The following is a 25,469-nucleotide window of genomic DNA, read 5'->3' on the forward strand; positions in this document are numbered from 1 at the left end:
TATTATATTTGTCAATCTGTAACTTGGAAGATGTTTTTCTTTTATAAAACCAAATAAAGTTTGTTGCTAATAATCACTAGGGGATTCATTTACAGGGTAGCATGGTATCCCTTACAATAACTCCAGGAGTCACAGTCCATACAATGTACATGCCTTATTTCCCCTACTTCCAACCTTACATGTACCCCTAATCACCTGCCCAAACCTCTCACTGCTGTTGCCTATGTGGTCCTCCGTCATCCCACAGACCATATTTTTGTCCGCTTTGAAACTGCCCATACAATAAAAATGCTGCAGTTGTAAATACATATCAACTACCATTTGTTGTGTTTGAAACATTTTATTGAATAATGAAAGCTAATAAACATAAGCTGATTATTAAAGCAAAACAAAACATCAGTCGCCATACACATAAGAGACAAAAGTAGTACATAAAAATCAACATACTGTAACACAGCAAAGTTATGTAGAGCACAATTCCTAATTTCGGGCAATCTTTAAAGTTTAACAATAGAAACGTTCATAAAGAACAGGAAAGGAAACAAAGAAGGTAGGATATAGTGATTTAATTAATGTAATGCTTCCTACATATAGAAAAACAAATATTAATTATTTAGCTTAAGCAATAAAGTCCTCACATTAAAATACTAAGATAAATATATTGAACAATAAACATTTCAGATGTAATTAAAATTCAATTTGAATATTTTAACCTCCTCAGCATTATTTGACTCATGATTACAACCTGAATGCTTTCTGGAAAGGAACCACCTCATGGGGTTCAAAATCACATCTTTTCCAACAATAGGATTCAAATGATAAACTTGAATTTCAATTCAATTTATTTATTTAGGCCATTTTGGAGATCAACAATTTGAAATATATACAAAATCCATACACTTTTGTAAAATTGTCTCCTAAACTTGAATTCCATCCACTTTTTGATTAAACAGTTCCCATTCCAGCAAGCATCACAAGACCACTTGTTGTTATCTTCCCAATTAGTGATAATTTTTCGGCTGGCAATAACAATAAATATGTTTAGAATTTTACCTCCGAAAGCAAAAACATGCAATTTCTGAATCATGGTGCACAATAAAATGTAGGAACAGAAGGGCATCTTTTGGTGTAGCATTCATTAAGGTTTGACCAGGCTTGAAACTAGAATTCCTGATTTTTTGGACATTTAAATGTCATATTTTTGAAAGAGTTCTAACAGACCCAGCACGAGCTCCATGAAAAATTGAAGATGAGTGAATTGTACTTAGAGAAAATGTGCTGATTAGTAATCTATTGATGTAAAATACAGTGGTCAGGCAATTCTTGAGGATCTAATCTATTCAGATTTTAACTCCATAGTTTGTTCAATAAATTGACTGAGCATAATACTTGAAGGTCCATCTCTCAGATCAGTTCTATTACAGTTTTAGTTGCGATAACACTAATACAGATCATTGATAAATATATTTTAAAAGCCAAGGGTGGAATTGATCCTTGGTCTAAATCTAGATTAAAGTCTGCAATGGAAACAAGTACAAGCAGATCAAATCTAAAATCATTGAATGTGTTTATTATAGTGGTTTAGAATAAACCCAGAAGACACACATTGTTCCTGAAACTCAGAAAATGTATCTAAAGATTATGATTACATCCTATTTTATGTCCAGAGACTGCTTTAGCTGCTTTCCTGTTTATGTGACATTTGCAAATATATTTAACAAAACATTAACGCTGGATGTCAGAAATGCTGTCTTTAAGTATTGTGTAAGAGTTATGTGTGGTGGTTTTTATTTGATCTGAAGCAACACTAACACTAAATAGGTACATGCACCGGTTATCATTCAACTAACATTATTAGCAAACTTAATTTGGAGGGAATTGAGAAAAATTGCCTCATGTTTTATTGTTAAAAAAATCTACTGGTTCAGTAATTTACAGAGTTTGCAAAGGCTAAACCCCTTTTTGAAATGTACTAAGCCCATTTAACAATTCAGAATTTGGAAGGGGAATGTTAATAGTTTCCCTTCTGAATATTGAATACATTGTTAAGGTATGTATTAAGGTATGTATTGAGCTTTGAAACCATATGTGGACTGAAAAACAGTAACAGAAGGTAGTAACCCAAGGAGACATTTGTGAATCTGAAAGTAAAATGGGGTGCATTAAAAATGCCTTTATTTAAAAGCTAGTAAAGCAATACAGGAGTATAATCCATAGACATAGTCGGGAGCAGGGTAAGGAAGTAGAACAGCTAACAATATCCCAACAGGTAATATTTGGTAGAGTATTACATATGTATGTATAAAACATTACAAGAGCTAGAACAAAGGAGACTGGTATTCAATTGGTCTTGTGTAGTTAATCCTATTATATTTGGAAGGGTATCATCATATTCATACAGTTAAAGCAGCACTGTATTAAGACAATTTTAGTGACAACCATATACATACTTGGTGCTCATAAGTGTGTGAGTGAACAGTGGTGACGCAAGTGGTGGGGTATACAGTGTGAGCGGCGCAATAAAAACAAGAGTGCAAGTATCATACAGTGGGTGGATGCCCCCTGACATCCTCCCGCTTTGACGCGTTCCTTCTTCCTTTCACCCCCCTGATTTGTTCTTTTCGCCCCGCAGCACTACAAACCATGAAAACCATGTCCTGATGATGATCACAAACCATTGAGGATCAAAACGCCGTTGACTCTACAGAACGTTAATTGGCGCATTTCTCTATTGTGGCTATAACTTAAATTGTGAATTGAGCACAGAAGTCACTTGATTTGTTCACTTCACTCAGCCACCCACTGTATGATACTTCTACTTTATTTAAAAGCCATCACAGACACAGTAGTGTGCTGACTCTACAAGCAACCACTTTTTACCAAATGGATTATTAGTACATGAACCTCAGTATTTCCTATATTGCTGAAATGTAGTCTCTAATATTCTTGTAATGTTGTGTAAATATTTGTTCCTGTTAGTTCCCATTTCAATATTGTCATGAAATGTACCTATTCTTTTTGTCAAACATATTGAAATAGCTTTATCACAATTTTTGGGGCATTCTCAAAAGTGTTTTCACTCTCTAACTTGAAGCTTCCTAAGAAAAATACTGATGCCAGTTCCTGGTTTCTCCTAGATCATTTAGCTTTCTCACTAAAACAAGCACAATATTGATTTGAGAGCGGTGGTTATTGTAGTCATACGCACTGGGGTTAGTTTAGAAAAGACCAATATAGAACTTCATTAGTCTTTAGAAATAATACTTGGAAAAGTTTATGTCCAATAATTTCAGATAATTTACTGATAAAGATATCAGATAAAGATCCCCTAATTTATTATACCTTGTGGTATCAAAAATCTGCTAGAATTAACAGACTTCTCTTCTAGATAAATCCAGGTATGAGAAGTTATTAAATGCGATTATCAACTTTCTGTTATTTTAACACATTTTCTCAGTGCACAGAGTATTTTCTCTACATAGATCACAACATGTCATGCAATGGTCTGTGCTTGAACGTACAATGAAGGGGTAAAAATGCATTTCTACCACAATCAAGATACCCTTGGGTCTCTGAGGATTACTGTTGCAAATGAAGACCTAGCTAAGATGAAATATCTCTTTAAAAGGACGATTTCCCTCACCCACCATAGTTGGCATGCTTCCTTATTGGGAATCTCCTTGCACCATGAAACAACCCCCTTACTGAGAGGGGGGAGTTCAGGCATATTTTGATATAGAGAAAGGTATACTAAATACCACAATAATGAGCTCAGGGTAGTGGGGGCAGCAGAGTAAAAGTTAAAAACTTAAAGGGTATGTGGTTTCCATTATTTGTACGCCCCTGGGCCAGGGTTCAAAACAGGATACTGTGGGAGAAATATATATGCACTGTTAGAGTCAAGAAGAGGTCAACATGTTTCAGCCTATTAACCTTCCAAAGAGGTGTTGGCTGCATTCTTCAGGACTTAATCAAATGTTCTGCCACTCAATGTACTCAATCAATAACAAGCAATGTCATAGCCAATAGGTCTCGCCTTTGGGACCTTATAAGTGTTTAGCAATGCAGATTTAGTAACAATGTGAAATAATTTCTATTAAAAAAAAAGAAGACTATAAACTAACTAAGCTAGACGTGACTTTATAACTGGTTAATTAAACGTTTCTGGAGGTGTAGTATATATAAACAACTCCTTTTTTCTATGGTCTGTCATATAAAATTGATGCTCTAAATTTTGGTAAGAGTACACAATGTCAAAAAATTCAATACTGCTTTTATATCAATTTACTTTTGAAAGCCTGAAGTGAAGGACATTTTAAGTGGCATTTAGTTATGAGTTGGCACTAATGACTATTTCCGGATGAAAATGTAAATACCATTTTTTGTATAAGATGTGTTAAAAGTATGGGTAGGGAAAATGGCTATTTTGGCCAAAGGCTCCCCTTTCTATATGCATGCTAGTTTTAATTTGTAAACAGAATCACAATTTTGTATGTGGTACACTGTAATGTTAGATGAATCTGTTTTACCCTTCTGATAAGCAAGGGATGACGATGAACAGTTTTTTTGTCCCTGGTTTTAAATGGATTAAGGTTGGAACAGACGAGGTGTTGGTTGACTTTGCCTCAGAAAATGGTTGTTTCCCGCATTCTGCTTTCATGAGACTTAAATCCCTTCAGTGGAAGAGGCGGCTGCATGCCTGCATATATGGCCAGATCAGTACTTGGCTGTTTCGGTTCTACAGTGGGGCTAGAATAGAAGCTGTTAAGGGCTTCCCATTGGTGCAGCAAGTACAGTGGCACCAGCTCCCAGATGCCTTAAAGGCCCAGTGAACCCTGATAACTTCTGTTTGTCACAGTTCAAACAGAGGCCTGAGGGGCCCACAGAACAATGATTATTGCTGTTTTCCACAGTCCAAACAGAGGGCAGGGGTCACATTTCCTTTCTTGCCTTGGGGCCCAGGGCACACTGGCTAGGCCACTGGTTAAGGATGCAGCAGGGAAAAGGTGGCGATACAGGTGGATTATTTAAATAGCTCGATGATGACTTCATGCCTGGGTATTAAAGTATTCATTGCAATTAAAGAATGAAGTCCTACCCTAGTATACAAGTAGTACCACATTCTTTGTATACCTGAATTAAAACACAAAATAATACCGTATTTAAAGGCCCAGTTCAGAATTACATGGAAGGTGCACTATCCCAGACTACACAACGATGCAGTCTTTAGTGGGTGCTATCATCCCACCCTGTGTGCACCAGATTATGCTGGAAAAAGCATGTGGTGCCCCAACGTAGGTACAGTTGTAAACCACCAGTCTGCTTACAAAGTAAAGCGTCTGGGAGCTATTAAACGAGGTGGCCCGCTTCCCCTGCTGGTGGTTGGGGTCTGTCACCATCCTGCCAGGTGGGGGTATACAATCAGTGCCCCTCCTGACTGCTTGTTTGCCCTTTCACCCGTGTCAGTAATACAGTGCAGTCGCAAGACAAAAGGTTTTCCCACATTTGAATGTGGCCATTCCCAATACAAAGGAAAACATGCCCGCTTAGAATCTCTCCTACGTGATCCACACTACATAAAGGGCTATGGAAGTGTCTGCAGCCGCTTCTGTAGAACAAAAGCCAAAAAGCCCATAGGACACAGAAAGAGGGTGCACTCTGATGCTTCATTATGTACGAGGACCTTTGGCGTTCGTCTGTACTAATCGAGTGACAGAGATAGTGGAGTGTTTATTGCCCTCTATGTCACTCTACTTCTAAGCACCTAATACAGCTTGTACAGTGGTTACTGTCATCTGTTCACCTACATTATGCTTAATATAAATAGTGCACAATTTCGGCGTTTGTGACTGCCTACAACGTGGACCTGATACAAATAGCAGTACCTACAAGGTGGATGGTACAATTTAACAAGAGTCTAGGATATTCCAGCACAGATGATTTTGCATCAACATTACGGGGCATCAGTCTTGATGGCAAGCCAACTTTGTATACATTATTATCAGAGACTATACTTGCCTCTTGGATACCACTTTACAACAGAATTTTATGAATTTTCATACAGTTGTAGTTATATAATAAAACAACCTACCCTCAATAATTGATATATCTATTCATCTTTTTTGGGTTCTGGAGTAGCATGCTACTCGCTGAAAAGCGCTTCAACACTTCATCAGGGGTAGCAAGCGCTCTATAAATGCTAAACCTTCCCTCTTCCATCCCTCCACTCTCTTTTTCTACACAACTAACAGACCAACATGTCCAGCTCACAAAAACATTTTATATTTCCCTACACTAATTCACCACTAATAATTTTTGGATCCTGGAGTAGCGTGGTACTAGCTGAAAAAGCGCTTCAAATTGACCCTAACGCACTCCGCTGCTCGCAGAAATCCGCGTTGAGCGGTTGAGGTTTTTTTACACTTTGCGGAGTTCTTCATTGAGGAACACCGCCTAGGCCTAATCTTATCATGAAAATCTAGATTTCAGTCATATGTTAAGAAACAAGTGTGAGTAGAAACCTTTTTGATTGGAGAAAATTTAAGACGTTAATATTGTGAATTTTTTGTTAATTAGTTGATGTTTGCAAGTACGAACACTTCTCTGTGTCAAGTAAAGATCTTGAGAGTTTTGTAAGTTTCAGATACTCAAAATGTGGACTTTGTGGCAATTAAAACATTTTCAAGGCCTGAAATTTCTTTTGGAGATTCCATGCGGGCAGCCTAAGTTATCCTGCAAGAATTTCTTGATTAATCCTATTGCAACTACAATATGTGCTCTGTCATGTAAAGTCAGGTTGTTAGAAGCTTTTCTGCAACTCAAGATACGCCTTACTTTTCACCTTGTGTGGATGCATTTCTCATGTTTAGTGAGATCTCCTTTCTGAGTATAACGTTTCTGGCTTTCCCCTCCTGTATAAGGCTTTAGTCCAGTGTGAATTCTCTCATGTGAAGTGACATTGTATTCGTGATCAAACCTGATCTGACATTCATGACAAGTGAGAAGTGAGAAGTAATTTGTGACAAAAACTTTGCTTGCATTTCGAGCACTCATAAGGTTTTTCCCCAGAGTGGGATCTCTCATGAAGCATAAGTCTGTCTTTCAGATTCAAGCTTTTATGGCATAAGGATTTTCTCCAGTGTGGAGTTTCTCATTGTGAGATAGCGTTTTTCTCTGCAGCTTTTCTGGCATTCAGAGCACTCATAAGGTTTTCATCAGTTTGATTATGGTTAGTGAGGCTGTGCCTATCAAAACATAGGAATTTCTGGCATTCACAGCCTAGGTAATATTTTTTCCCTGTGTGCGTCTGCTCATGTAGAGTGAGATTGCATTTAAAATGGATACTTTTCTGGCACTTGGAGCACTGAAGTATTTTTGATGGTGTGTTTTCCTATGGTGCATGTAACTATCACTACCTCTGAATCTTTTCTGACATTTAGATCACTAATAATGTTTTTCCCCCAGTGTGGATTCTCACATGTGCAGTGAGATTAGATTTACGGCTGAAACATTTTTGGCATTCGGAGCACTGATAAGGTTTTTCCCCAGTGTGGGTTCTTATATGGTGGGTGAGCTTGATTTTTTCACTGAAACATTTGTGGCATTCAATGCAATGATAAGGTTTTTCCCCAGTGTGGGTTCTTGTATGCCGAGTGAGTATTCTTTTTTCACTGAAACATTTCTGACATTCAATGCACTGATAAGGTTTTTCCCCAGTGTGGATTCTTATGTGCTGTGTGAGACTACTTTTTATACTGAAACATTTCTGGCATTCAGAGCACTGATAAGGATGTTCCACAGAATGGGTCATTGCATGTTGAGCAAGACTTTGTTGGTTACAAAACCATTCCTGGCATTCAGAGCACTGATAAGGTTTTTCCCCAGTGTGGGTCTGTATATGCTGGGTGAGACCGAGTTTGCTTTTGAAACATTTCTGACATTCAGAGCACTGATAAGGTTTTTCCCCAGTGTGGATTCTTATGTGCTTTGTGAGACTACTTTTTAAATTGAAACCTTTCTGGCATTCAGAGCACGTATAAGGTTTTTCCCCAGTGTGGTTCATTACATGTTGAGAAAGACTTTGTTTTTTACAAAACCTTTTCTGGCATTCAGAGCACTGATATGGTTTTTCCCCAGTGTGGATTCTTGTATGTTCAGTGAGTCTGAATTTTACACGGAAACATTTCTGGCATTCAGAGCACTGAAAAGGTTTCTCCCCAGTGTGGGTTCTTATATGATGAGTGAGACTGTTTTTGTCAATGAAACATTTCTGGCATTCCGGGCACTGATAAGGTTTCTCTCCAGTGTGGGTTCTTCTATGCAGAGTGAGCTGGGCTTGGCTAATGAAACATTTCTGGCAATCCGTGCAATGATAAGGTTTTTCCCCAGTGTGGGTTCTTACATGATGAATGAGATTGTTTTTTGTACTGAAACATTTGTGGCATTCAGAGCACTGGTAAAGTTTTTCCCCAGTGTGGGTTAATACATGTTGAGAAAGACTTTGTTTTTTACAAAACCTTTTCTGGCATTCAGAGCACTGATAAGGTTTTTCCCCAGTGTGGGTCCTTGTATGTACAGTAAGGTCTCTTTTTTCACTGAAACATTTCTGGCATTCAGAGCATTGATAAGGTTTTTCCACAGAGTGGGTTAATAGATGTCGATTTAGACTCCCTTTGAAACTAAACCTTTTCTGGCATTCAGAGCACTGGTAAGGTTTTTTGCCAGAGTGGGTTATTACATGTTCAGTGAGATAAGAATTACTGCTGAAACTTTTTTGGCATTCAGAGCACTGGTAAGGTTTTTTGCCAGAGTGGGTTATTACATGTCGAGAAAGACTTTGTTTGTTATAAAACCTTCCCTGGCATTCAGAGCACTGATAAGGTTTGTCCCCAGTGTGGATTCTTATATGTTCAGTGAGATAAGAATTACTGCTGAAACTTTTTTGGCATTCAGAGCACTGATAAGGGTTTTCCACAGAGTGGGTTAATGCATGTCGATAAAGTTGCGGTTTGAAACTAAACCTTTTCTGGCATTCAGAGCACTGATAAGGGTTTTCCCCAGTGTGGATTCGTATGTGATGTGTGAGCCTACTTTTTAAACTGAAACATTTCTGGCATTCAGAGCACTGGTAAGGTTTTTCTACAGAGTGGGTTAATACATGTCGAGAAAGACTTTGTTTGTTACAAAACCTTTTCTGGCATTCAGAACACTGATAAGGTTTTTCCCCAGTGTGGATTCTCATATGCTCAGTGAGATAAGATTTATCTCTGAAACTTTTTTGGCATTCAGAGCACTGAGAGAGGTTTTTCCCAGTGTGCATTATCTCAAATTCAGTGAGATGTGATTTATGGCTGAATCTCACATGTCGATACAGACTCGCTTTTAAGCTAAACCTTTTCTGGCATTCAGAGCACTGATAAGGTTTTTCCCCAGTGTGGATTCTCATATGCTCAGTGAGATAAGATTTACTGCTGAAACTTTTTTGGCATTCAGAGCACTGAGAGAGGATTTTCCCAGTGTGCATTCTCTCAAATTCAGTGAGATGAGATTTATGGCTTAATCTTTTTTGGCTCAGGTAACTTTTTCCCCAACTTCGGTTATTTTGCTTTGATTGAGGCAGGTTTGAACACTGAAATTGTTCTAACAGCCCGTGTTTTTAAAAGGTGTATTCCTAGAGTTAATATCTCTACATTTAGTTTCCTCTTGCTTATATGCCACGGTAAGAGTGAACCCGATTTTAGAGTCTGGCTTGTTTAGATAATGTTCAGCATTTATCTCTAAAAGATATTGTGTGTAATCTTCTTAACACTTGCATTGAGCAAAATATGTCTGGATGCAGCCCTGTAACACCTGTCGAAATGTTTGTAGCAGATAATAGTCTTTTGGTTATAGCCTCTCCGGCAGCAACTTATTTTGTGACTGAAGTTTTTCTCAAATCTATTTGTATAGGTTCTTAGCAATGCAGTGATAAGGAGTTAGTCTGATATTTAATGATTAAACTGAGAAGTACCTTTTTGCACTGGCGCAATGGCAGTAACTGAGAACATTAGAACATGTACAGTAATATTGTGGCTCACCAGTCGCAGAACATCAGTTCCTTTTACCCGTTCTGTGTTTGGTGTAAGGTTAAGGATTGTAGTTCTGAAGACGAGGATTTATTTACATTAGCTATAGCGCAACGGTGCTCATTTAATCCATTTTGATATTTAACAGTTTTACATATCATTCCTACACAACAGATACGGTTGAGGCGATTTACATAGAATTACAGAACAGTACACAATAAAAAAGGAAACAATCTGAGAAGGTCATGAACAACACAATAAAGTGGTGAATTTTTAAGGTTTTCGCCAGAGTGAGCAGAGTGGGTCGAGGTGTTCTATCCCGAGGCAGATAGTCTCAAACTTGCGTAACTGGTTAAAAATGGTTGTTGAACAAAGGTGATTTTCCAATCCTTTGGTTGTTAGCGTGTCAGCTTCGGAGTCTTCTATCAGTGTCTTTTCTTTGATGGTATCCAGAAGAAACCTTTTGTTATATCTTTCTTTTATGCAGTGTGTGCTTCCTCTCTGGAATTACATGATGCTTTAGATCATGCGTGCTTTAGATGAACATTATTCTGTCATGCTGAGGCAATTTGTCTGTCTGATAATATTTCAGATGAGGATGTTGTGATTGGTCTTTCTGGCACTATTTCTGATGCTGTGTGGACAGATATGACTTTGCTTTGGGTTAACGAAATGCAAAATTAGAGACTTCACTTACAGGTATAGTACTTTCCTCAGCTCCCACTTCCTCGCCACACCTAGATTTTGGAAATTGTTTAAACTTAGAATGCTGGATGTCCTTCGGTTTTTCAAAATAATCCTTCTTATGGCACTAACATTCAGTTGGCTGGTGCTAAATCTTGCTTTCTTTGTCCGTAATTTCAATCACCTATAGTATTAAAATTAAATAGTTAATACATGTAAATACATGTAAATATCCCCAAAAATAATTTACAAACCATATCAATGCAGAATTGCAGAATTTTGAAGGTGTTGAGCTGTTCTTCAGACAGAGCAGAGTGTAGAATGGTAGCCTGAGAGTACTTCGATCTAGGAGTGAGGATTTGTAGAATTTCCAACATTTTATTAAGCTCAGAAAGGATACATGTACCCTATGGACTTGTAACATAGAATCCCAAAAGCAGACATTAAAGTCATATGGACTGGCACCAAAAAGATATTTAAAATAGAATACTATTAATTAATTTTAATGTATATTTCTAGGATGGGAATTTCCCCTCCACGGACAACAGGCATTTCGACATGCCCTGAGTTACCACCTACTTGTATCTGGTAACCTGACTTTTGAGCTCTGGCCTCTGCCGCACGTAAATCTATTGTGTGTTGCGAGGACTATGCCTAGAAATATCCCTCAACTATGGTCCAGAGTATGAATCAAGGGCAATGAAATTAAGGAGTACTTTCATGTGTTCATTTTATTCCACCGGATTATCAGTCGTTAGGCTTTTGTGCAGAAAAGCAGGACACAATTTTTTTCCAGACAGAAAAATTAGACTGAAAAGACCCACAAGACTCTGGGTGCAGCAGAAGCAGCCAAGACTTATGCTGTTTTTTTTACTAACTGGGGGAAACACACAATTCTTCCCTCTGTTAGAAATATCTTTCCCCTTCCCTCCCCTGCTTCGCCCTTCTCCCCCCCCCAACCAACCACATGCATAAAACAAGTGGTAAATAAAAGCAGAAAAACACTATGAAATAGTGAATGGCATGTGGTGTGACAGGCAGAAGAATCTCAGACCATTCGCTGATGGAGGTGCAACTCGATGGTCCGGTTGGTATGAATTAGGCGACTAAAAACGGTTCTGACATTTGCAGGTGGGTCACGCTCTGCAAGGTAACATCTGGGAAGGGGGGGGAAGTTGCCTGATGCATCCCCACTGGAGGACCAGCTGCTAACTGATCCCCTGACCGAAAAAGCAATCTCAACCATCTATAGGAACTTGATCTACAATATGTGTTGTAGTGATGTGGCTCACTGGTTAGAGGCGGCAGACACGGAAGCAGAGGACGGCCCGGGACCAGGGTTCAATTCCCAACGCAGCAGGGTCGTGAACCAGGGTCAGCGGACTCGATAATTCTCGCTTCGGTGTCTACTCTAACCAGGGGTCTCACTCGGCAACTCTGGGCATTAGCTTGCCTCATCTCCACAACGGCCCCATCAACGCCGGGGATGCCTGGCTTCACCTTGGGGATACCCAGGAGGGACCATCCCACAGGAAAAGCCAGGACGGGTTCCCCAGCGGTATACAGCGCCAGGACGCCGCTCGGCAACAGTGCGCTTTACAAGTATACATTACATTACACCACGCTTGTGAAGGAGTACCCTGCTCACCAAACTCTAAATCAAGACCTTTATCTTGTCTGTGCTAGGCATGTATATCTAGGTCCGCTTCATTATGTCCATCAGTCTTTCTATGATGTACCTGTTATTGCGGCGTGTGTGTTTAGTACAGTTTAATCTTACGGTGTGTGTGGGGGTTTATTTGAACCCTGTGGTTTAATCTGCACTTGTTGCTTATGCGGTGTTATGTGGTGTTGTCACACCCTTGTAATTATAACAAGCATTTGCAAAGCAATAGGTCTTGCATTAGGAACGTTTGAGCTATTGGTATTGTAAATGACACATTTTTTATTTATGTGTTGGTTTTGAAAATAGCGAAATTAATAGCTTTGTCATTTACAATTCCAATAGTTTTAACTTTCGCAAATGTGACACCTATAGCATTTGTAATGCAATGTGTGTTGTATTAACGTGACTTAGATTATTGATGTTACAAATAACAATGGCTTTTAATTTTTTTAAATAATTAATACTTAAGTAAAAGTTATTGTAATGTATAATGACAATTGCTTAAACGTTTGTAAATAACTTTTGTGAAGATTATGTTCAGTGTATTTTATTGTGACGAAAATCCAAGAACAGAAGTGAAATATTAACATCTTTTTGTGACATTTGTAATAAAGCTTGAAACATTGAGAGAACATATTTGAACTAGTTGTTGAATTGTTGCACAGATTGCTGCTGTGGTGGCGCTGAGTGATGTTTTGGTGGCGCTGAGTGATGCTGTCGCGTACAGTGATGCTGTGGTAGCACATAGTGATGTAGTGCTGCCCCTGAGTGATGCTGTGGTGATGCGACAGACAGACAGAGGGAGGGCAACAGACAGAGGGAGGGCGACAGACAGAAAGAGGGAGGGAGACAGACAGAGTGAGGGCGACAGTCATGTCAAAGACATAAGATATGGTCCAAACTCCAGCCAATCAGGCGACAGCACCCTCTGGAACCTTCTCATCAGAGGCTCAGGCTCTCCAATTTTTTAGCACAAGTGTGGCATAAGAGCCATGGAGAAGAGGGGAGCCTCTGAGCGGAAGAGGGTGGGTCGCATGTGAATCTATGAAAGATACCAATACTGGACAACCACAGTTTTCAGGTAAGTAACTTATGTTCTTCTCCAATATTGGGGTATATTTCATAGATTCACGTGCTTGAATCAGAGTAGACCGCAGTAATTCGAGAATTGTGCATGGTAAACCATAAGTAGATCGTAAACAGAGTACGAGAGAATACATATACGTATATTACAGTATAGCAGTAAAATGGGCACACCTGCATAAGCAGAAATATATACATATATACAATGTGTGCAGGAGGAGGTAAGAAACAGAGGCTCACCTTACTTAAAAAGATTACGTAGCACCGCTTGCCCCACAGCTGTGTCAGCATTGTTGGCAGCTTCCAGACAGTAGTGCTTGGTCGCAGCTCTGCAAACCTGATGAAGAGGCACACCAGCAAAGAGAGAAGTAGAAGAGGAGACTGCTCTAGTAGAGTGTGCTTTAATCGTTGCTTGAAGTGTCTTGCCTGCTTGCTGATTGCAAAAGGAAATTGCTCTAGATATCCAACGTGCAATAGTCTGTTTAGCAACTGGAGGTTCTTTACACATCCTGCCGTAGGCTATGAAGAGCTGATCAGTTTAACGGATACTGGTTGTTCTTTGCAAATAAAATGTCAAACATCTCTTAACATCTAGAGAATGTAAAGTCTTTCCTGCTGGCAACTGTGTATTAGGGAAAAAAGTCTTTAAGATGACATGCTCATTCAGGTGGAAATTAGATGGAACTTTAGGAATTAAGGCCGGATTAGTGCGGAGCGCCACAGCGTCTTTGGTGAATTGAAGAATAGGTGGTTTGATAGTAAAAGCTTGTATCTCGCCGACTTGAAGTAAGAGCTAAAAGCAGCGATGTCTTCCAGGAGATGAATTTAAGATCAGCCCTATGAATGGGCTCAAATGGGGACTTCATGAGCTGTGCCAACACAATGTTCATATGCCAAGGAGGAGGCGGGCGTCGAATTTTAGGGAACATCTGAAATATGTCTTTGAAAAATTGTTGAATAATTCTTGAAGAATAAAGAGAATTGGAGCCATCCTGACGGAATCTGGAAATTGCAGCCAGAAAAACCTTCAGGGTGGAGTGAGAGTCCCTGGATTTTGCTAATTGTAAGAAGAAAGGCAGAAGCTGCTCTGGCGTAGCGTGAACAGGGTGAACATTTATTTATTTATTTATTTTATTTATCATGATTTGTAAAGCGCAACTGACACCCTACGGGTAACCTGGAGCTGCGATACAGGCGACTAGCTTAGGGCCGAGAGACTGTGTCCTCTGCCAGGAAGGAGTTAGCAGGATGCCAAGGAGCATACTCGAGGTTAGAGCCAAGTTTTTAACCTTTTTCTAAACTGCAGGATGTTGTCTATTTGTCTCATATCAAATGAATAGGTATTCCAAAGGCAGGACGCTACCGCAGTGAAGGCCCTACCTCCTGATTTAACTTTCCTAACTCTAGGTGCCCTCACCAGATTAGTCGATGAGGAGCGCAGTGCTCGTGGAGGGACATACCATGTCAGTTTCTCCTGCAGAGATTTGGGCCCGTGACCATTTAGAGGCTTAAATACTATACATAGTGCCTTAAATCATATCCTCTGTGAGACTGGCAACCAGTGTAAATCTGAGAGTGCCCGGGAGGCGGAGGAGCAGCGTGGTTGCACTAGTACCAGTTTGGCCGCCATGGTCTGTACTCTCTGCAATTTCTCAATCAGATATTGCGGGGATTCTAGTAACGGGGCATTACAATAGTCCAGCTTACTGAGGATGGTGCCCCGGACTATCAGCGCTCTGTTCTGTTAAGAGAACATCGGAAGGATTTTCCGAAATGCTCTGATCAGAGTAAAACCACTTCCAGCTGTTTTGTTGACAGTTTTCTAATGTCAATTTGTTGTCAACCATGACTCCCAGATTATGTACCAGGCTACTGGGAGCCAATGGAGTAGCAGGGGATGTTGGCCAAAACACAAGCGGAAGTTTAGGAGGGATTCTATCTACTGCACAGTGTAGAATCTCTGTCTTCTCAGTGTTAAAATGAAGACTTTAAATTTGAAGCTTCACACCAAAGATAGAACCGTTTCCACTTGAGTTTGCAGGTTTTGATAGTGGAGGGTGCTCTTGCGTTAGTGAGGACCTCCCTGCAGTCCGGAGGAATAATCAAATTAGCAAACTCATAGTGCTCAGGCACCAGTTGGATTCGGATGGCAGATCAGGCCATGGTTCATAGTAAGAAGATTCAAAATTGGGCGCAGCCAAATTGGATTGCACTCTGACAGAAGGAGGAGCTCCGTAAACCAGAACTGGTGAGGCCATCTGGGGGCTATGAGAAGAATGCTGCAGGGTTCTTTCTGCATTTTCCAAAGTACCCTTGCGACTAGAGGAATCAGTGGAAAAGCGTGAGCATATATTTTGAACAGTTCATCAAAAACGCATTTCTGCACGATTCTGAGTGGGGAAGCCAACTTGCATAGAATGGGCATTTGCGGTTCAGGTTGGTCACCAATAAATCCAGTTTGGGGTGTCCGCAAAGCTGAAAGATGCGTTCCAGCGTCGGCTGATGAAGTTCCCACTAGTGGTTTGACGAGACCGACCTGCTCGGGGAGTCCGCTAGAAGGTTGGACACCCCCGGAACATGGACTGCTGTGATCTGATGTTGAATCGCCCAATCCCAAATGTGCTGAGCTTGTAGGGATAGCAAAGTGTATCTCGTGCCCCCTTGTTTGGTCACATAATGCATGCTTGTTCAATCAATCAATCAATCAACAGATTTGTAAAGCGCGCTACACACCCGTAAGGGTCTCAAGGCGCTGGGAGGAGGGAGGGGGTCGCTACTGCTCAGAGAGCAAGGTCTTGAGTTGTTTCCTGAAGGAAAGATGGTCCTGGGTTAGCCATAGGTGGGTGGGGAGGGAGTTCCAGGTCGTGGCCGCCAGGTAGGAGAAGGCTCTTCCTCCGGCGGTGGCTTTGCGAATGCGTGGGACAGTGGCGAGGGCGAGGCTGGCGGATCGGAGCTGGCGGGTGGGTGTGTAGAATGTGAGGCGGCTGTTGAGGTATTTGGGGCCCATGTCGTGGAGAGCCTTGTGTGCGTGGGTGAGGAGTCTGAACGTGATCCTCTTGCTGACGGGGAGCGAGTGCAGGTCTTTCAGATAGGGAGAGATATGGCTGTGACGGGGGATGTCCAGGATGAGTCGTGCAGAGGCGTTCTGTATGCGCTGGAGTCTTTTCTGGAGTTTGGCTGTGGTTCCAGCGTAGAGGGTGTTCCCGTAGTCCAGTCGGCTGGTGACGAGGGCCTAGGTGACCGTCTTCCTGGTTTCGGTGGGGATCCACCAGAAGATTTTTCGAAGCATGTGCAGGGTGTTCAAACAGGATGACGAGATGGCGTTGACTTGCTTGGTCATCGTGAGGGAGGAGTCCAAGAAGAAGCCCAGGTTGCGTGCATGGTCCGTTGGCTTGGGGGCGGTGCCCAGGGCAGGGGGCCACAAGGAATCGTCCCAGGCAGAGGGGGATGGTCCCAGGATGAGGACTTCCGTCTTGTCCGAGTTCAGTTTCAGATGGCTGAGCTTCATCCATTCTGCGACGTCTTTTATTCCTTCCTGGAGGCTGGGTCTGGCGGTGGCGGGTCGTTGGGGAGGGAGAGGATCAGCTGGGTGTCATCAGCGTAGGAGATGATGTTTAAGTTGTGTTGGCGTGCGATGGGTGCGAGGGGGCTCATGTAGACGTTGAAGAGGGTGGGGCTGAGCGAGGATCCTTGCGGTACGCCGCAGATGACTTCGGTGGCCGCGGATCGGAACGGGGGAGACGGACTCTCTGGGTTCTTCCGGCGAGGAACGAGATGATCCACTCCAAGGCCTTTCCTTGGATTCTGGTGTTGCTGAGGCACTGCATTAGGGTGCGGTGGCACATGGTGTCGAAGGCTGCTGAGAGGTCCAGGAGGATGAGGGCAGCTGTTTCCCCGTTGTCGAGCAAGGACCTGATGTCGTCGGTAGCTGCGATGAGGGCGGTCTCGGTGCTGTGGTTTGCTCGGAAACCAGACTGCGAGGGGTCAAGGGATTCGTTTGTCTCGAGGAAGGCGGAGAGTTGTTTGTTGACGGTCTTCTCGATGACTTTGGCCGGAAACGGGAGGAGCGAGATGGGGCGGAAGTTCTTGAGGTCCGTGGGGTCCGCGGTGGGTTTCTTCAGGAGGGCGCTGAGCTCGGCATGTTTCCGGCTCTCCGGGAAGGTGGTGGATGTGAAGGAGCTGTTGATGATGTCCCGGAGTTGGGGTAAGATGATGGAGTCAGCTTTGTTGAAGATGTGGTGTGACCAGGGGTCGGTTGAGGAGCCGGAGTGGATGGTGTTCATCGTTCGGGTGGTGTCTTCGGTGCTGACCGAGGTCCAGGTGCATAGGGTGGTGGTGGGGGGCAATGGTTCGGTGGTAGGGTGCGTGGTCTGTGCGCTGAAGCTGTTGTGTATGTCGGCGATCTTACAGTGAAAGAACGAGGCGAGTGAGTCGCAGGGGTCTTGCGATGGTTTGATGTCGTTGTTGCAGGTGCTTGGGTTGGAGAGCTCTTTAACGATGCTGAAAAGTTCCTTGCTGTTGTGGGTGTTGTTGTCCAGTCATTCTTTGAATGTTGTCCTTTTGGTGGTGCGGATCAGCTGGTGATGATTGCGGGTGGCGTTCTTGAGGGCTGTCATGTTTTCTGTTGTCTGGGTGTGGCGCCAGGCTTTCTCGAGTGTGCGGCAGGTTTTCTTAGAGTTTTTGAGGTCTTTGGTAAACCACGAGGCTTTCTTGCTGCCGGGTCTGCTGGGAGGGTTCTTCAGTGGTGCGAGGTCATCGGCGCCGTTGGTGAGCCACTGTGTGAGGTTGTGGGCTGCTTCGTTGGGGTCCGTCGTGATGGTGGGAGGGTTCTGGCTGAGGGAGGTGGTGAGCTGGTCGGTGGTGATCTTGCGCCAGCTTCTGCAAGGAACCTGTTGCGGGTGGTGGTGGGTCGTGGTTCTCCTGAAGTTGAAGTGGACGCAGCTGTGATCTGTCCAGTGTAGTCCGGTGGAGTGGCTGAAGGAGATGTGCTTGCCGGAGGAGAAGATGGGGTCAAGCGTTTGGCCGGCATAGTGGGTGGGGGTGTTCATCAGTTGCTTGAGTCCGAGGTGGGCGAGGTTGTCAAGCAGGGCGGCGGTGTTGCTGTCAGTGTTGTTCTCCAGGTGGAAGTTGAGGTCCCCTAGGAGGATGTAGTCTGAAGAGGTTAGGGCGTGTGGGCTGATGAGGTCTGTGATGGCTTCGCTGAATTGTGTGCGTGGTCCCGGGGGTCTGTAGATGAGAGTGCCCCTGAGGGTGGTCTTGGGGTCGGTGTGTATCTGGAAGTGAAGGTGCTCGGCGGCGGTGAGGGTGTCGTCGGAGTTGGTCGTGATTTGGATGGTGTTTCTGTGGACGATGGCGATGCCTCCTCCGGTTTGGTTGACGCGGTCCCTCTGGGTGATCTTGTAGCCATCCGGGATGGCTATGGCGATGTCGGGGGCTGAGGAGGCGTTCATCCAGGTTTCTGTGAGGAAGGCGACGTCTAGTGATGTTGTGTCCCGGAGGTTCCAGAGTTCGACGCCGTGCCTGTGGACGGAGCGGGTGTTGAGCAAGATGCACTTGAGGTGATTGTTGCTGGTAGCTGACTTGGAGGGTGCGGTGCAGGTTTGGAGGCAGGTGAATTTGCAGGGTTGGCAGGTGAAGGGTCCGTGGGTGCGTTTCGGGATGGCTCGGTAGCAGGCGGGGTTCTGTCCGGCGTTGAGTGCGTGGATGGTTGTGCCGTCGTAAGTCCGTCGGGTGGGCAGGCATCGTCGAGGGCCAGGGGTCCTTGCGCTGGGCGCGGTCCAGGGCACGGACGGGTGCAGACGGGCTTGCCTTTGGCGCGCCTTCAGCACGCCCGCTGCGCGGCCTCCATATGAGACGAAGTGGAAGGGAGGAGCAGCTGGGAGGCGGGAGCGGGGCGGCCAATGGGCAGGGGGTACAAAAGAAAAAGGGGCGGGCCGTGAGGGAGCAGCGGGGGGGGCACACACAGAGGACAGGGATACAACAGCAACTACGAAAAATACAGAAAAATGCAAAAGTCCAGAAAAAAAAGCACAATTCACAAGTCACAAGTGTGGGCAGCAGCATGAAGAAGGAGAAGGTAGCAGCAGGGGGACACCGAGGTCAGGGTCGAACTTGCGGCGCCGGGGGCCGAGACGCTGTCACAGCGGAGGAGCCGTGCGGCATGGGGGTTGGCCTGGGGTCAGGTGAGGTTCTCTAAATTCGACTCCATCTTACATTCATCCACCATTTTGTGTTGCCTTTACACAGGCCACTCGACAAACAAATTGTCTCTGCCTTTTTGACTGCAACATGTCGCAAGACCCCCTCCATCCTTGTCCAAAACCATGCCCAGACAACGCCCGGCCTAACTAATCCTTGTACCAACTATCTGTTAAGCCTTTAGCATTCTTCTCTTGCCGTATCTTATCTATCGGCCTTTCGCTATTCTCTCCTCTTGTTTTCCTATTTTACAACCTTTCCTTTGAAGCATACAAGACATGCCTTTTCATTCCAGACTGATTAACTTGAGGGGCCGAATAACACACAAACATGTAAGCAGAGAACACTCCGGTTGCACAACACTTTGTTTTCAAACTCTTCTGACTGGCTGTAACTTTGTGCATTGGGTATATGTTTGTACAACTGCATTTTTACCATAAAAGCTTGTGAGCCACGGAGTAAAGTGGCAGTCTCCTGAGAACATTCTTGGTGTACTTCTAGGACAACTGTGCCTAGCTGCAGCTAATAAATTCGGTTTCCTACGACAACAGAGTGTTCCGTGTCTCTGTGCAACAAGACAGGTGAACTCGGAGATTAAGGCGTGCCCTGCGCCGCCAGGCCCATAAGGCCCGGTTCTTCAATTGGCGCCCAACGTTGGACGGCTACAGAGGTAGTGGTTGAGCCCGAGGATCGAGAGGAGCCCCGCAGGAAAATTCCGGAGGAGGCGCCCCACATCAGCGACCCCTGTATGTCGAAAGTGGACCGATGGTCTTTTGAAGCGCGGCTTCTCCGTTCCAACGGCTGCTGGCAACTGCTGCCCTGACTGCCGCCCTGTCTTGGTCCCTTGGTGACAACTGGTATCTCGAGAAGTTAGAACGGACCTCTGTTGGCGTAAGGAGACATTTGGTTAAGTACTAGTGGGTAGCTCCCACTTCTTTTGTTTTTGGATTTTGATTTGACTATAGCAATAACCGAAGCCAAGGCATGAGTACGTTTGTGCTGTGTTGCTTGATTAACCCCTTGATGTTTTGAAAAGAGGCCAGTGAAATAACGATGCCTGGTTTCAGTAAGTTCAGACGTTGGTGCTGTTGTGATTGTGATAGGGATTCCCAACTGGAGGACTCTTGTCCCATTCCTCCGGCTGGAACTCCCACCTATGAGCTCTATTCTAAACATGGTGTGGGCCCCATCCCCTTTAATGAAGTGTGGGTCCGCTATACTAGGAAAGATGGTGTTCTGCAGTGGCCACAAAATGGTAGTTTTGAACCTGACATCCTAGATAATTTGGAAGCTACATTGTTTAAAAGAAAAGCCCGGCCGGCTATGTTTGACTCTTTTCGCCTCTGGCGCAAGGAAGCCAAACAAAAAGAAATTAAACAGCCAAAGAGAGATAGAAAGGAAAACGGCATGACTGTCATACAGACTGCCCAGCAGTTTACTGACAATGAGACTGATCATGTGATTGAGGTTTTAGAAAGACGACATCGTATGGATGTGGATAAGTGTTATCCGGTGTTGCCAACTTCCCCTCCGGACAAAGATATTGACCCCAAAAAGGATCCTTTAATGTCCCATTTGTTGAGATTACCCCCGCCCTATGCACAAGGTGCTAATGCACCCTTGTTAATACCACCCGCTCCGCCACCTGTTGTTTCTCAACCAGTCCCTGCACCTCCACCACAGCCCCTTCAAGTTATGCCTATCCTGCCACCTCCTTTGCCACTGGCTCCTTTGCCTTCGACCCCCTTTATACGTGTTACCCCTTATTCTGCCCCCTCGTGTGCTCCGCCTAATACCTTGTCCCCTGTCGTTATGTCCAACTCCCCCTCATTTTATAAACGAATGGTAGATACCGTTTCTGGTTTCTTGTCCCCTTTCATTGGGTTATTGAGCACGACTCCTGTTCCTCCTCGGAGGCAGGCCCGTAGACAACTCCTGGGTCCTGACGAACAAAATGTGTTAGATGTTCTTGCTCGTAAGTGGATCATGAATGATCCCGAGTATAGTGTACAAGACATCATGGACACTTTTTCACAGTGGAATGCACCAACACAAAGACATGTTTTTGATGCCATGTGCGTCATTCTTAGCCAAAAGTGGGAGGATACGGGATTGGGATTAGCTCCCCAGGATCTGCTAGATATTCAGGCTGACTTCGATAAAGGAATAATTGTGGGTCCTGAAGTTGAGAATGCTGTAAAGACACTTGTCGCCCTTAGGCCCATGCTCACTTCTCTGTCTTTACCTGAACCCGATCTTTCCGTTACACGGAAACTGAAACACTATCCTATGAGAGAGGTTCCCCCAGTTTTAGGGATGAGGTTGCACCTGCGGGAAGAAATCCTGCTATTCCCGCTCATTTTCAACGTGTATGGGTACATGTACCTTGGAAGAGATCTGAGGGGCTGGCCCTTAAACAGTCCTTACCTGACCCCCGTAAGTACCCTGCTGGTTATTACAAAGATCTGTCTCAGACTGTTGATGCGTGTGTTATGAATTTGGCCGACATAGATATGCTGAAGGGAAATGTTGTTCCGCAACCATTGTGGGCTAGAATTCGGAAAGAGGACCATATCCAGGAATTAGGAGGAGATTGGCCTGCTATAGTTGCCGCCGATAGACTTCAAGTGGGTGGTTCCAAACCTGATAATCTAATTACAGAACTTCCTGGTAGGATAATCACCTTAATGCAAACTATGATGCCCGCTCTGCGTGTTAATAGCTGCCTGTAAACAGAAGAAAGTGTCTCCGACTTCTTTACTCGGTTTGAGGAAACGTTTCTTGATCACAGTGGTCAAGATATGAGCACAGAAGGTGGGCAGCGACTATTTGTGGATAAATTTGTATTTAATTTACTTCCCGAACTCTCTAATAAATTAAAGGATTCTGAAAGTTTGTGGGCCGATTCTTCTTCAGCTCAGATATTGGCTACTGCTCAATATTACGAGAATAGGGATAAGGAGGAAAAGGATAAATTGGATAAAAAGGCTAAAGATTTAAAAATGAAAGTACTCTTGCAACAGGCTTATCCCCCTCGCCCCGCTCAGCGTCAGTTTCAGCCAACTCCCCAGTTTCAGAAGGTGTTTCAGAAACCTGAGCCCTTTGTTCCACGACCTCCACTGGGCCCTAATCAATGTGCCAATTGTAAAGAAGAAGGTCACTTTAAGAATAATTGCCCAGTTTTATTGCAGCGTGCTGGTGGTACACCTGGGCCACGAGGCCGAGGTGGTTTTCAGTCGACCCCTAGGGGGAGGGGGCGAGGTACAATGTCCCAGGAGCAACGTTCCTTTCCGCCCCAAAATTCCATGAATTGTTTTGATCAGCAAAATACTCAGTCTGCACACTATTATAATGACGATTATTGTATGGAGGATGAGACTCAGTATTTTAATTCTAGCTAGGACAGCCATAGACAAAGTGAGGGAGTCATTTCAGTTCCAGTGGACCAAAATGGGCCTTATGTTACTATGTTGAAGTCGTTGCGCTTGGTGTGTCAGAGCCATTTCTATTGGACACTGGTGCAACGAAGAGTTCTATCATCCACTCCAAATTCCCTGGGGCACCTTTGTCTGGCTTAACAAATGTTTCTGTAGGATTTTCTGGCGCCCCAGTTCGCAACCCAGTTTCTTGTCCTTTGCCCATTTTGATAGGTCCTTATGACTTAGATGCTCCACTTATTTTGACGACTGGTTGTGGTGAGAATCTGTTGGGTTTGGACTTGTTGAAAAGACTGTATGTGACACTGCATAGTTACCCTTTTGGCGTGCATCTTACTTTAGGTAAGAGATTGATCTCCCCGACATATTTGTCTAGAGACCAACTCCCTTCTGAATTATGTTCCTTGCCCGCTGATCTTTGGGCTACAGGTTCCAATGATGTTGGTCTCTTGCAGATCCCACCCTACACTGTCACCCTCAAGTCTAATGTTAAGCTACCTCGCATTCCCCAGTATAAGATTTCGAGTGATGGTGAGAGAGCACTGTTGGCTATTATTTATGATCTAGTTGAGAAAGATGTGGTTGAAGAGACTAGGGGAAATGTATGCAATAGTCCTGTCTTGCCTGTTCTTAAACGTACTGACTCTTCCCAGCCACCTGTTTATCGTTTTTTGATCGATCTTCGGGAGGTCAATAAGATTGTTGTACCACAGTTTCCTGTCGTCCCAGATATCACTGCTTTATTGACGATGATACCTGCTTCGGCTGCCTGGTTTTCGGTCATTGACCTTAAGAACGCTTTCTTTAGCATTCCCATTGCTGAGGAAAGTAGGGATATTTTTGGTTTCTCTTTAGGAGGCCGAAGCTTTCGATTCAAGCGTGCACCTTAAGGCTATTGTGAAAGTCCATCCATTTATAGTCAGGCTTTGAAAACTCAGCTTGACGCTTTTACTTTGCCTCCAGGTGCCACCCTTATTCAATACGTAGATGATCTATTGGTTGCTGCTGATTCTGAAGAAATGTGTAAACAAGTTACTATTTCTCTTTTACGTCACTTGTCTGACTTTCATCACAAGGTTTCGCCCTCTAAATTACAATATTGTCGCCAAGAGGTTACCTATTTAGGTCATCTCTTGTCGAAGGAGGGACGGCGATTGACCCCGAACAAATCCAAGCAATTACGCAAATGTCCGTACCATGTACACAGAGAGAGGTGCGTGCCTTTTTGGGCATTACCTCTTATTGCAGACAGTGGATTCCTAATTTTTCTTTATTAGCGAAACCTTTGTTAGCACTTACCCTTAAAGATACACCCCAACCTCTCCCTTGGACTGAGGAATGCCAGAAAAGTTTTTCTGATTTGCGCACTTCCTTATGTTCTGCTCCTGTGTTGGGTACTCCGGATTACAGTAAACCTTTCACACTTTATGTACATGAGAGAGAAGGTTGAGCGTTGTCAGTCTTGACACAACAATTTGGGGACAAGCAACGTCCATGTGCTTATTTTTCGGCTTCGTTAGATCCCGTGGCTAAAGCATTACCTAGTTGACTGAGAGCTACAGCAGCAGCATCAGTTTCCATTCGCCAATCTGCTGGATTGGTGCTTATACTTATTGTCATGGTACCACATGCAGTGGATGCTCTCCTAAATAGGACAAAAACTCAGCACCTTACGAGCGCACGCCGTGGCAGTGGCCACAAAATGGTAGTTTTGAACCTGACATCCTAGATAATTTGGAAGCTACATTGTTTAAAAGAAAAGCCCGGCCGGCTATGTTTGACTCTTTTCGCCTCTGGCGCAAGGAAGCCAAACAGAAAGAAATTAAACAGCCAAAGAGAGATAGAAAGGAAAACGGCATGACTGTCATACAGACTGCCCAGCAGTTTACTGACAATGAGACTGATCATGTGATTGAGGTTTTAGAAAGACGACATCGTATGGATGTGGATAAGTGTTATCCGGTGTTGCCAACTTCCCCTCCGGACAAAGATATTGACCCCAAAAAGGATCCTTTAATGTCCCATTTGTTGAGATTACCCCCGCCCTATGCACAAGGTGCTAATGCACCCTTGTTAATACCACCCGCTCCGCCACCTGTTGCTCAGCCACCTGTTGTTTCTCAACCAGTCCCTGCACCTCCACCACAGCCCCTTCAAGTTATGCCTATCCTGCCACCTCCTTTGCCACTGGCTCCTTTGCCTTCGACCCCCTTTATACGTGTTACCCCTTATTCTGCCCCCTCTTGTGCTCCGCCTAATACCTTGTCCCCTGTCGTTATGTCCAACTCCCCCTCATTTTATAAACGAATGGTAGATACCGTTTCTGGTTTCTTGTCC

The 25,469-nt window shown here is 43.9% G+C and overlaps 2 protein-coding genes across 2 annotated transcripts in view; one reads left to right on the forward strand and one right to left on the reverse strand.

Annotated features, from left to right (window-relative positions):
* LOC144805898 (uncharacterized) overlaps positions 1–25,469 on the forward strand; it is a 400,916-nt gene that overhangs the window by 265,829 nt on the left and 109,618 nt on the right.
* On the reverse strand, positions 552–10,928 carry LOC144805879 (uncharacterized). The gene has a single exon (XM_078672364.1). The coding sequence runs from the start codon at positions 9,521–9,523 to the stop codon at positions 7,436–7,438; it is 2,088 nt and encodes a 695-aa protein (XP_078528490.1). The 5' UTR covers positions 9,524–10,928; the 3' UTR covers positions 552–7,435.

This window comes from Lissotriton helveticus (assembly GCF_964261635.1).
Source record: "Lissotriton helveticus chromosome 1_1 unlocalized genomic scaffold, aLisHel1.1 SUPER_1_unloc_31, whole genome shotgun sequence".
Taxonomy (NCBI): Eukaryota; Metazoa; Chordata; class Amphibia; order Caudata; family Salamandridae; genus Lissotriton; species Lissotriton helveticus.